At 34.0% G+C, this 13,764-nt stretch overlaps 1 protein-coding gene across 1 annotated transcript in view; it reads left to right on the forward strand.

Moving 5' to 3' along the window:
• LOC150090155 (glutathione S-transferase Mu 1-like) overlaps positions 1-10,708 on the forward strand; it is a 57,908-nt gene extending 47,200 nt beyond the window's left edge. The window contains exons 6-7 of the mRNA XM_090368977.1: positions 5,044-5,154; positions 10,487-10,708. Of these exons, the coding sequence (XP_090225103.1) occupies positions 5,044-5,154; positions 10,487-10,588 (213 nt within the window). The 3' untranslated portion in view covers positions 10,589-10,708. The remainder of the gene's footprint in view (positions 1-5,043; positions 5,155-10,486) is intronic.
• The last annotated feature ends 3,056 nt before the right edge of the window (positions 10,709-13,764 follow it).

Raw genomic sequence — 13,764 nt, forward strand, 5'->3', positions numbered from 1 at the left:
AATATTGTTGATCCTTAAGTTTTGCACACCGGTGTACTTAAAAGCTAAAGAGTAGTACTAAGGAGGAATTAAACATAAGAATAAAAAACAAGTTCTCTGGCTTGTTTTAGTTCTTAAACATTTGTTAGTTGCAAATGATAAATGTTGTCCTTCACAGTGCCCCAAGCGTATCATCACATGTTTATAATAATTACTTTTTATTAAAGAATCAAATAATATTTAATTTCTTTACTTTTTAAAAGGCTGTGGAATGTTCCTCAAGTCAGAGCTTTGAGGTTGAGATCCTTGTCTGCTGAATGTGTTTTCTAGATATTCTTGAACCAAGAGAGCATAACTCCTGGCTCATTTACTCAGATAAATTGAACTTTCTATGAAGTGTGGATTGGGAAAATGTCATACCTTTCAAACAGCCACATATGGATACATTTATAATGTATAATTGTACATGAGAGATGTAGTAACATGTGGAGGGAGAACCAGCTTCAACTGCAGGAAGCAGCAGGTTCATGGCTCAAATTTTGATTTCAACTTATTATATACTGTGAGTGCCCAAAAGTTTACTTAGCTGAGACCTTTGCAGAATCAGTAGTCCAACGAGTGCCCAGTAGCATTAATTTTTGAACTACGTAGTCAAAAAAAAAAAGGCTTACAGAGAAACCAGTTTACATTTTAATTTTATTATTTAATGAATTTAATTGTAAATTATTTTAAGATAACTTAATCATTTCCTAAATTTGCATATTGGATGTTATGCATCATATTGACCTGTGTAATTTACCTGCTTCATTGTTTGACATGCATTAATTACTTATTAATTTAGAAGAAAAGTCCGAGAACTTCCATTCAGGAAGTTCTAGAATGCAGTTCCAAAATGTTTGGGCTAATGCTAGATCTATTAAGGTTTTTTATAGATTTATAAAATTTGGCAGTATGCATACAGTAGATACTGTTGAGGGAATTAGGTTTAGATGGCAGTTTAAATCAAAATATTCTTTCCATTGAAAGAATTACAGCAGGCCCTTGTTATAATGCAGTTCACTCTAATGCTATCACAACTTACTATAACACTCTTATACCAATGTACAGATTGAATTTTTGGCATGTTTAACAAAAAGTTTCATCTGATGCAGTTGATAGCTTGCAAAATGAATTACAAACAGCATTAAAACGTTTTCCACACAGACTTGAGAAATTTTTGCCTATGATAATTTAATTGCAGTACAGTGACTTTTTACATAGTTCCAAAATCAACATTTTAAAAAATGATCAAGTATATTGCTTGAATGTTTGCATTATATTCATTTATCCAAAGTCTAGTCATCACTCAGTACAATGTTAGACATAGTCTGTAACACAGCTTACTCAAACTTACTCGAACATTAATGCAATGCACTTACATTTTCTACGAGTTAATGATGCCTAATAAGAATTAAAAAGCAACAATGTCTGGATGCAGTATGAAGACTACAGATGTAAGAAAGAGTGAATTTGAAAATTAAATTAGATGTTTTGAAGCGAATAGATTGTTCAATGTCAAGTGGATGTGTGCAATATTTAGGACTAGCAGGTTTAACTCTAAGAACAATTATAAAAATTAAAGAATTAATTTTAGTAGTGGAAAAGATAGCAGTTCCACTGCAAGCAACTAAATTGGGTGATCTGAAGAAAAGCTCACCTCAAAAAAAAAAAAAATGGAACCATTTAAAGCTAGTAAGGGTTTGTGCAATAATTTTAAAGTTGGGAGAAGCTGCAAGTGCAGATCAAGGAGCCAAAACTTTCAGAAAAAAACTTAATTATTAGAAGGGTGTTGTACTTAAGTTTTTAACAGTTGAAACAGGACATTTTTTAGGAAACAAAATCCTAAAAAGTTTCATATCCAAAAAAGAAAAAAACATGCTCAAAATCAACCAAAGATACAAAAACTCCAACAGCCCAGGGCCATTGGATTAATAAATTCATGATTTTAATTGGCATTTTAAGTTTAATTTTGATATGTAATCAAGTTACTTACCACATAATTATATACATATGTAATGGAGAATATTTTATATGTATAAACTTTTTGAATATTAAATATGCTGACTGACATTTGTCGTTTCACTACTGTTTATATTTATTTAATTTTAATGGTTTCATTCTTATAAGAAACTTTGAATGGCAACTGAAGTTTAACCTTGACAAATGCAAAGTACTGCATATGGGTAGAAGTAACCCCAGAGAAATGTACCAACTGTGTGGTACTACACTTAAGGTGGTAGAAAATGAAAAAGACCTGGGAGTAATTGTGTAGTCAGATATGTTTTCTGAGCAATGCAGACAGGCTGCCAGGGCAGGTCATGGGGTTTTGTCAATGATATATAGGAATTTTGCTAGCAGGGAAAAGGAGGTGATTATCCCTCTGTATAAGGCAATGGTCAGGTACTGGTACAGGTCTGGAGGCCTCATTTTAGGAAGGATGTAGATTTACTTGAGCGTGTACAGAGAAGGGCAACAAGATTGGTGAGGGGAATGAAGGGATCCTCTTACCAAGAGAGGCTTAAGTTCTGCAAATTGCAGTGGCTGGAGACTAGGCACCTGTGCGGTGATCTGATTGGGGTGTATAAGGCCTTGAATGGGTTGAGCACACTGAATTCTGATGGGATCCTTCCACTTGTTCAGATTACGAACCTAAGGGGGCATAAATTCAAATTAAGAAAAGACAGATGTAGAATAGATGTGCGGAAATTTGCCTTTAGCCAGCGGGTGGTTAGTTGCTGGAACAAACTTCCATCTGTCGTTGTGGAAGTTGCTAGGTTGAATAAATTTAAGGAGGAACTGGACAGGCATTTGGAGGGAATGGTGTGGTGTTTTTTTTTTTGGCTGATGCTGCATAAGCTCATACACTTGCTTTCTTGCATCACATGCCACTACTACAGCATTCCAGGGGTGCCACGTAATTTGAGTTTAAGTTACTTAAACTTATTATTTTTTAATTCTTTATTTCATTATAAAAAGGTATACAGTATCATTTTAATTTTGTGGTGATCTATAATTGATGTTTACTTAGTACTTCTAAAGAATAAAATTTATATACTGTGTGTGTATATATATATATAATTTGTATTATGAAGTGTAATTTCTATAATTATATTATTGTAATAAATATAACATTTTTTAATATTTCACACACACACAGAATCAGATCCAACAGGCAGAAAATTGAATATGGGTGCTGCAAAATAAAATACATTACTTAGGGGTGCCGTTTTTTTTAATTTTTTTTTTTAATTTTCATCAGTTGAAAATCACTGAGTTAGATTAGTTTTTTCTTCTCTGGCACATAGCTTTAGAACACTATTCAGCATAACCACAGACCTTTGTTTCTCTGCAATTACCAAAGGTAAGCAGAATTTTGTAAAAGAAATTCCAGTTTCAAAGAAGAGAAACAGAAAATGGCAAGAACATGCATTACCAATTTCTATGTTATGGTAATGATACATTGATCTTAAAGCTTCATGGTTTGTGGCTGATTAAATTTGTAAGTCTTTGCACTGTACAGAAACACATGTTACAACCTGGTAATTTCTTTTAACAAGAACTTTCTTCTCTTATATAAATCTTAATCATTCTTATAAGAAAATTTGAATGCTCAAAATAGCAGTGGTACAACCACTTGGCTTCTTGGTTACTGGTACATTCCTTGATACAATGGCACATTATCCTATAGGCAGAAAAGACATTTGCCTGGGGCACAATTACTGCTTCAAAAACTCATTGCTCTTTTTAAGGTCTGTACTCTAATGAAGGACCCTTGTGTCACTTGGCTGGCTGTCTGTCCATCAGTCTGTCACAGCATTGTATCTCTGGAGCCACTCAACCTGTTGACTTAATTTTGCATGGATTTATACGTCATGTGGCCAACATAATGTCATATTGATCATTGACAAAAATTTCTGAGAAATGTGGGTAGAATTTGTACACAACCTACAGCTAATTATATACTATTGGAAAGAGCTAGAGTAGTTTTAAAATTAAAAATGGCAGCGCCAGACAGGAAAACGTGAGTAATTTTAGTGTTTCTCCCCCCTATTTCCATTGCTAATGGAGCTAAAAATAATTTCCATGTGTTATTTGATGCTTACAAGGGAAAACTATTCTGATAATGAAATCTATCATTTACTTTTTGTATTAAAATAAATTTTTTTTATTGCACTTTGATTGTGCACTTCTTTGTACTAAGTAACTCCTTTTGGTGACAAAAAGGTTGCTAAATAGTTAGTTAATTCTGTAAAGGTCATTTATAAACTTGCGATGAAGTATTTTTTAAGTTTTCAAAGCTGGAGTTGTCCTGGCAAGGAGGTACTCAGAGCCAGTGGTGGGAGTGGTGGCCCTTGCCTGCCAGTCACTTCTCCCCCAAGATTTTAATTTTTTCTCCAGGAAGAAATCTGAGTTGCTTCCCCCACCCTTATCATTCACAACACCTGGAAAGAATCAAATAGACTGTTTTTGTTAGTTCCTCAATTTTAGGCCAAGCCAGGGTACTGGTAACTTTTTCAGTTACCATAAAGCTCTATTTGAGATACTACACTAATGACCATTTGTGACTATGGATCTTTTTGTTTTTTCTTTTTTTTATAATATTTTTAACTGTTTTTCTTATTGGAAACAACCTTTCTACCTGCCCAAGGTCAGTGAACTTTAGTTGAAAATTAATTTGAAAGTTACTTTTTTTTTTAAATGGTTTTACTGTTAACAAAAATATTGCTTAAAAAATGTTTGATTATTAGAAAGACCTTTCAATATTTTTCTTAAAGCTGTTGATTAAAAGGGACTTGAATGTCTGACTGCTTTTATGCTATAAAATATTTAGCAGTAATGTGCAATTATGCTAATCAATTTCAAAAGTGTATGGAATTCAGTTCACAACTGTGAGTAATTAAAATACTTTTTTCAGTCATTAATTACTAACACAAAAAACCACAATAAGTTTTTTCTTGTACTGCTTCTGTGACATTGAATTGCCACTTGAGAAAGTAATTACATTTTCACTTATTTTTGTTGCAGTTGACTTATGTGGATTTCTTATTGTATGAAATACTTGATCATCATGTGTTATTTGCTCCAGACTGTCTCAGTGATTACCAAAACCTGAAGGACTTCATGAACAGATTTGAGGTATCTTTTCTTTATACTTGGTTATTATGGATTTCCTATTTAAACCATATGATGTACAGCTACCTAATTGAAATTAATGAGCTTCATCCCTAACAAAAATTAAGTAGATTAATAACAAAAGATTTCTTAATATGCTTATGCTTAAACTTTAGATTTATTATTGAAATGCAGGAGCATAGTAATGCTTTGGAATTGGGGCAGGTGCCAAGGGCACCACTGACGGGCTACATCAGTGCCAAGCCATTTCAACACGTGAGGCTAGCTGACAAAATGGCACCCCTAGATGTCAAATCAAGGTGGAGATTAGAGGATGGGGTGAATATTAATTTTCACCAAGTGCAATGTTTTCAGAGAGCGATTAAAGCCTGCATGCATCCTTAAATCTGAGTACATGCTGCATAGCTCTATTTGCCATCCAGAATGTACGAGACTAATTTTTTTTGACTAGCAAAGCATTCCATTCATTGAAAAGTGAGGATTTAGGAACTAAAGCTATTTTATTGTTAGAAAAATACCTTGAAATTAATCAAGACCAATTTAGATTTAATCAAATGCTTTAAACACCAAATAATTGAAATACAGTAAACCCTCGCTATTCGCGGGGATTACGTTCCTGAGAAATGTCACGAATACCAAAAACGCGAATACTGAGTTATGGCTCCCATAGTAATAAAGGGGTTCCTTTCCAAAGTATGAAATATATAAGAAAAACTAGTCTAAAATTTTGTCTATGTATGTATTATATGTACATTCATAATATGACTGTACATGACAGTACATAGTGAAATGCAAGCATATGGCATCGAAATGAAAATAAGAAAATTTAATATTAAATGTAATATTTATTAGAAATTTCAAACAAATCTTTCAAATCAGAGCTTTTGCTAGCAAAAAAAAAACATCCTGCTAGTTTCGCTAAAGTGTTGATAAAGAAGTTTTGCCTTTTCACGAATGATGAGTGAACTTAACGGAATTTTATTTTGAATTCGGTCTTCTATCCACAGATTTAAAGCTTTTCCATTTTTTTTAATTTAACATCATGAGTTACAGAGCAAATTTTTGAAGCAATTAGCGCGGTTTCACGGACACTACGGCAGATTTTTTCTTCCGATTTCTTGATTGATCGTACTGTTGACTCATTGATTTTATAATGTTTTGCCACTGAGGAGACACTTTCACCTTTAGAAATTTCGTCTAATAACTCAATTTTATTTGCTAGTGTCATCACCTTCTTTGATATTTTCACATTTCTCTTTTTATTCGTAACCATATTTTTGTAGGGGTTAGAAAGAACTTGACCACAATAAAGTCACTTTCTTCCGTTAACGCACTCGAAAAAGTCTGTTTTACACTGCAAAACAGTAGTTATTTTTGTAAGCATATCAATTTATAAATTGATAAATTTATTCAATTTATAAACATAAATTAAAATCAAACGACGAAACCTTCCATGACTAACACATACTGAACAAGGATTAGCGAGAAACATCCACGCTCGTGATTTTTTCACCCTTCTCCCCCCACCCACTGAGCGCTGTTGTTTTGACCTGGAAAGATAATTTTAGCCACGCCCATGTTTTTATGGCGGAAAATATTCACAGAGTTTTAAAATTCACATTTTTTTAGGTTTCATTTTATATTAAATCGGCGATCGCGAAACCGCGAATAGCGGGGGTTTACTGTATTAGAAAACAAAAATCCCCATACACTTGGATATTTTAAATATACTGGATAAATGGGAGTTGCAAGAAACCTATCCAAATATCAAAAAATCTCTTAAAATATTCCTTACAATGCCAACAACAGTAGCCACTGCTGGAAGGAGTTTTAGCAAGTTAAAACTTCTAAAAATATTTCTTGGCTAAATACCTAAGGGTATGAGTTGGTTTGGCATGGTTACTGCACATTTTTACTACTAAGGTAGCATTGAATGCATTGTTGAATTATCTCATGTTGAATACTTTCAACAAGTGGCAGAGGATTGCACTGCTTTGTTATAAGTAACACTTCGCCAATGGAGAAGACTAGTGTTACTTATTCTTGGTGGGTGGGCAGGTACCCTATTGTTGCAATAGTGACAACCCAGTTATGAAGTATAACTCCACAATATGAGAGATGATTTGGTGTGCATGGTTTAATCTAAAAATATTTTACATTCCTATATAGTAACTTTATGTACCTATCCATATAAATCTAATTTTTATATATTAATATTGTTCCTCTAGCAGTGTTTCTTCTGTATTATGTCATTAAATAAGAGAAGTGTATTTCTTTTACATTATATATGTATACATATATAACCAATGATATTTGTTTCAACTGAATAAAACAATCATCAAAATACAGTCAGATCTCTAAATGGACATTGTTGAGATTAGAATGTTGAGACCAACATATGTGAAATGAACTAGGAAGTGTTTGGTAGGTTCAGATCTTTTTGCAGATAAGCTTACTCTATTAGTTTGAGAATTTATGGTGTATTTAATAGTAAGAAAAGGTGGGGGGCATGCTGTATGAAGTAATGAAATTTTTGGATATGGCGTACACATAAAAATATACCCAGATCCTTGACATGTGGCCTCAACAGTGCCTCCCACGTACACACTACTCGGATTCCCTCCAGTCGCTATCTGGCAGAGTAGAGGTAGCAAGATTATACACTAGCTGATTCAGAAGCCTCCTAAAGACTTACCAATAAATACTAACTAGTGGCCGGCCTGCAAACAGTTTTCAAACTGTACCCTCAAAATGTAAGGAAGATTAGATCTCTCCAAGATGTTCATTACCTCAGAAGTCATCAGTCATACTGCATGAGGGAAAAGATGGGAAAGGGTTGACCAGAACTTAGCTCTGAAGAGTGTCATCAGAGCTAAGTTCTGGGTTCCACCACTTCAAGCCTCCAATAAGCAAAGTGGTGGTATTGTACTGGTTGATGAGTCATCTACCACCTTACACAGAGACGACATTCCTCCATGTGTTGTGGGTGTCACACCTCAACCCCTGTTGGTTCACACCTGGATGGTCACCCATTGAGAAGCTGCAAGCAGAGGATTTGGCTGTCACAAACTGTCTGGACTTCACCAAAATTGGGTCCACTTGACTTGAATGTCACCCAAATATCAGTTCCATCAGTGTTTTAGACTCCCAGGTAGCAAGTACAACTTTTCTGGCATGTCTGAGAGAATTTCTGACAACCTCAAGCACCAGCAATTTTCCCATAGGGCACAGCGGGGTGACCATCCCATTGTATAAGGCAGCATCTTGAGTATCCATATATAGATGTGGAAGCCTCAAATTAGAATGGATGTATATCCATTTGAACAGGTGCAGAGAAGAGTAGTAACATGCCAGTAGCCCAAAAGAGTACCCATACTGAAGACTTCAGTTCAAGAAATTAGCCCATCTCTGAGACCTGATTGTGTTTGTGGCTTTGAATAGGTTCATTAATTGGAAATTAGGTTAAATTGGAAGTTAGTGTCAAGTTTACAGTAAACCCCCGCTATTCGCGGTATCTGTATTTGCAGTTTCACGTATTCGCGATCGCTGATTTAATATAAAATGAACCCTAAAAATGTGAATTTTAAAGCGCCGTGAATATTATCCGCCATAAAAAAAACATGGGCGTGGCTAAAATTATCTTTCCCGGTCAAAACAGCGCTCAGTGGGTGGGGGGAAGAGGGGTGACAAAATCACGAGCGTGGATGTTTTTGCTAATCCTTGTTCAGTATTTATGTGCTTGTAATGGAAGTTTTCGTCGTTTGCTTTTAATTTATATGCTTATAAATTTGTCAATTTATAAATTGATATGCTTACAAAAGCGATAAATCTACCGTTTTGCAGTGTAAAACAGACTTTTTCGAGCGTGTTAACGGAAGAAAGTGACTTTACTGTGGACAAGTTCTTTCTAACCCATACAAAAATATGGCTATGAATAACAAGAAAAATTGAAAATATCAAAGGTGATGACATCAGCGAATAAAATTGAGTTATTAGACAAAATTTCTAATGGTGAAAGTGTCCTCAAACATTAAAAACATTATAAAATCAATGAGTCAACGGTATGATCAATCAAAAAATCGGAAGAAGAAATCCGCCGTAGTGTCCGCGAAAACGCGCTAATTGCTTCAAAAATTTGCTCTGTAACTTGTGATGTTAAATTAGAAAAAATGGAAAATGCTTTCAATCTGTGGAAAGAAGACTCAAAATAAAATTCCGTTAAGTTCACTCATCATTCGTGAAAAGGCAAAACTCCTTTATCAACACTTTAGCCAAACTGGTGATAGCACTGATAAGTTTTTTTTTTTTTTGCTAGCAAAGGTGCTGGTTTGAAAGATTTGTTTGAAATTTCTAATAAATATTACATATAATATTAAATTGTTTCTTATTTTCATTTCGATGCCATATGCTTGCATTTCACTATGTACTGTCTATGTATCATATTATGAAGGTACATATAATACATACATAGACAAAATTTTAGACTAGTTTTTCTTATATATTTCATACTTTGGAACAGAACCCCTTTATTACTATGGGAGCCATAACTCAGTATTCGCGACATTTCTCAGGAACGTAACACCCGCGAATAGCGGGGATTTACTGTATTTGCTTTTGGCCAAAGAGTAATTGATTGTTGAAATAAACCTGGTGTTGTCAAAGTGGGTTGTTTTTTTTTTTTTTTTACACCATACAGTGCACATAAAGGGTACAATGTCCTTTTGTAAACAGTAATACACATGCAAAATAAGACTTGTTTAGTTCACACCAGCTTTCCTCATTTGATATTTCTATATTCCATTTGAACAATCTTAATATTAAGAATAAAAGATTGAAACATAAGAATATTCAGCAGAGCATTCCTTGAACTTAAAATTTTTATGGAAATTTCCTAATGCCAACTTATCTTTTGGTGCATTAATGGGTGAGTAGTCATTCTTTCAGATGATAGCACTTATTGCAATTTTAAGGAGTCAAAAAAAATTCCAGTGTGCAAGGCTAACAATACCTTTGGTTGAATCATTGTAACATTTAGCTTCCCCCCCTCCAAAAAAAATGCTGTGTATTTACTCCTAATGTTGAACCTCACATAGGCATAAATTCTGATAAGATAAGCTAGTTTGCAAAATGCAAGCATTATCAGGAATGCAGGTGGAATGAAAGTTAATGTGATTTTGCTGCTTATTAGGATCCCATTTGATCCTTTATGCACATCATAAAATATTTTTAGTTATTTAGCATTGATTTCTAGTTTGAGTAAATGAATGGTTAAGTTTAAAGATTATAAATTTATCTTATATTAATTAAAATGCTTAAATTAAAATTTTTTTTATAGGCTCTACCGAATGTTGAAAAATATATGAAGTCTGAAAAGTTTATGAAATGGCCACTAAATGGAGATATGGCCAAATGGGGTTCCAGAGGCACACAGCCATAATTTTGTAGACAAGCAAGCATTCCATCAAAAAGAAAATATATTTTCATACAAATATATTATTTTGCATTATTTTCAAAGTTTTTTAATCATTGAATAAAATTTCACTGCTTATTTGACAAACCTCTACAAGATTATTAAATATAATACTACATGAAGTTAATAATATAGTTTATTAAGCTATTTGCATAAACTACTATACATTATGGTAAGGTTTCAGGTATCTTACCAGTACCCATCATCAGAACATGCTGTTGGGGGAACAAAAATAGGGTTACAAATTTGAATCCAATTACCAATATTACAATCCTGAGGTGACCTTTGCTCTCCTGTAGGAGAGCAAAGGTCACAAGTGTGTGCTGTTGAGGAAGCAATGTCATGTGCCTTTTCTTACCCCTAGTACTGCAGTCCTCATACAGTCTGTGGGTCAGGGGGACAAACTGAGTTTCAAATACTTATATTGAAGGAAAGAATTAAAAAGCATTTGGTGTTTTGTAAATGAGATAAAAGGGAAACAATGACCAGTTTTAAGTTATAACAAAATATGCTATTTATAGTTAGGATGTGAATTAGAATGACTAAGACAGTGTAATAGTAATCAAAGTTCTTAAGTGATGATAAAACTCTTATGGATTTAGATAGAATCAAAGATGAAGAGTGGCAAACTGTATCTTAAGTAGTTAGTTGTGAAAACTAACTAGCTAAGACCAAATGTATGGTTGAGGGTAGAAGAAATAGCAACAGCAATTCAAGGGAGAGAAACCAGTAGGTGATGTTAGAAATGAAGAAAACTACACAAAGACAAACTGCCGCAGTACCTCTTAAGTTTGCTATTTGTTGAGATTTGGGAGAAATTTTTACATCCAAAAAGAAATAACAGAACTTAACTCAACAAATTTGATATTCTTTGAAAAAGAATGAGTGGGACAGGACTAAAAATTTAATGTTTAAAATGAACTTCTTTGAAAAATGTTTTGTATACTGCTTGATTTTGAACTATTTGATTTTATTTTGAATGTTAAAGTTTCATAAGTTTCTCTGCCATTTGTGGCCTAATACTAAGTGAATTGACATCTTGCTGAGCTGGGTTTTTTGTTATTTCTATTTTTTTTTTCACAAGTTATAAAAGGACTTACAAGTTAATTTAATTATTATAAATATGTTATAATTGAAACTTGCTAATTTAGGCTATCCCTTCCTACTGTGCATTCAAATTAGTGAGTTTTTACTGTTGCCTCCCATTAGAAAATGGCTATTTTACCACCACTACTTGAGTTCAATTGCAAAAAAAATTGCAATGGTCACTGCAATCTTTTTGAAATTGAACTCAAATAGTGGTGGTAAAATAGCCATTTTCTAGGCCTGCTTGTTTTTGGTTTCCCAGCAATAGAATAATACTTTTGTTTTACAAACCCTAAATTGATCATGTGAACTTGAATCCAGTAACAGACCAATCCATTTATTAGGGGGGAAAAAAAGGCCTTCAGTGCTGAAAATCATATCAAAGATGTCTTATAGCAATTGACATAAACATTAAATGAAACTAATAAAATGTGATTAGAACAAAAAATAAAATTGGCTTACTGGTAAGTAAAAAAGTGATCAGAACAAGAGATTCCAAGTAGCTTACAAGGCAGTGTGCCTCTTTGTCAGTGAGTGGTACACATTAGCTTAAATAGCATAGCTGCCATGTGAAAGAATTAGCTATGACATGGCAATGCTCAATGAAGTGGTGAAGGCAAAGAAAAAGTATTGCAATCTTGTGTGAAATGTGCATTAAAAGCAAAGTATGCAGTGTACTAGCACTCATTGCAGATATATTGGGCCACTTTGTTATGATTAATATTAGGAGCCATTGGTTAAAAAAAATTCAAACCTGTGAGCACAAATCTTGTGAACAGGCAATCACAATCCCTTGAACATCAAGGGGTCAAGCCTGTGTTCACAAATAGTTTGTTCATGGAGGGCAGAACTATGTGAAATTGCCATAGCAGTAGTCATCCCCCAGCTCTAATAGTCTGCTGATCAACCTGTTTTGCCAATATATGCCCTACAATCTAGAGCACCTTATGATACACAACTACTTGGCATATGTAAGTGAACAGGTACATTAGTGATGACTGCAGCTTCCTGTTAATGCTGTACAGTAGGGTCTCATATGTGAAGCTTAGGTTCCTGGTATCCCCTGTCTAATTTGGGTTCCCCCATGTAGAAAATTATGTACTGAGTTAAAGCTAGACAAACTACTATAAATCAAATACCCAAATTGTGTAAATGGAATGCACATAAATCTTAAAGTACAGTCAGGATGAGTCTGAGCTCATGAAAGATTGGCATATAGGCAAAGTTTAGGCTAAAGATGCATTGTTGTTACCATAAGGCAACATGTAAACAAATGGCATATAAGTACAGAAGCTAATACTGTGCTCCTGCTATATCAACCTTTTCATTTCTTCCCTCTCACACGACTGACTGCGGTCATAAAATGGATGAGCTATGAATAAAAATCATGAACATAAATATGAATTGGGCTCACCAGGTCATTTACTTAAAGACCCTGCTGTAACACCTAAAAGCAGCAACTCCATGAAACTGGCAGCCATTAGGATGGTGAGTAGGCAGTTGACAGCTGTTTCAATAAGGAGTACCTAACAAAATATTGTGTGCCTCTAGCTCAACTCTATATAGAACATAAGGATATCCACACTTCATCAGGTGTGCCATTTTAGAAACCTCAGCTTCTTGTGGCAGAACTAAAACCATGACAGTAAACAGGGCATATGCAGACTTACAATTGATAAACTGCACCATAAATGATTTTAAGAATTTAATGTATCATCCCTTTTCCAAAACTGAAAATTAAGGAGTTTTTGTTCAGGTTAACGGATGATACATTAAATTCTTAAAATCATTTATGGTGCAGTTTATCAATTGTAAGTCTGCAATTGATAAACTGCACCATAAATCCAATGTTCAATCAGATGCCAAAAATAACATGCATTAAAAATGCAGCTACACATCAATTTTTTCCAAATGTTAAAAATTCAGTTCAGTTCCAGGTGGCTACAGGACAGAATGGAGCTTGCTGGATAAGCTGGAGCCTATTTGGATCACAAGAAAAATACTGAGGTTTGAGGATGATAGAAGAAAGAGGGTCATTATAAATTGTTAGTGAACCA

This window comes from Mastigoproctus giganteus, chromosome 2 (assembly GCF_048544385.1).
Source record: "Mastigoproctus giganteus isolate SK-2022 chromosome 2, ASM4854438v1, whole genome shotgun sequence".
Classification (NCBI taxonomy): Eukaryota; Metazoa; Arthropoda; class Arachnida; order Uropygi; family Thelyphonidae; genus Mastigoproctus; species Mastigoproctus giganteus.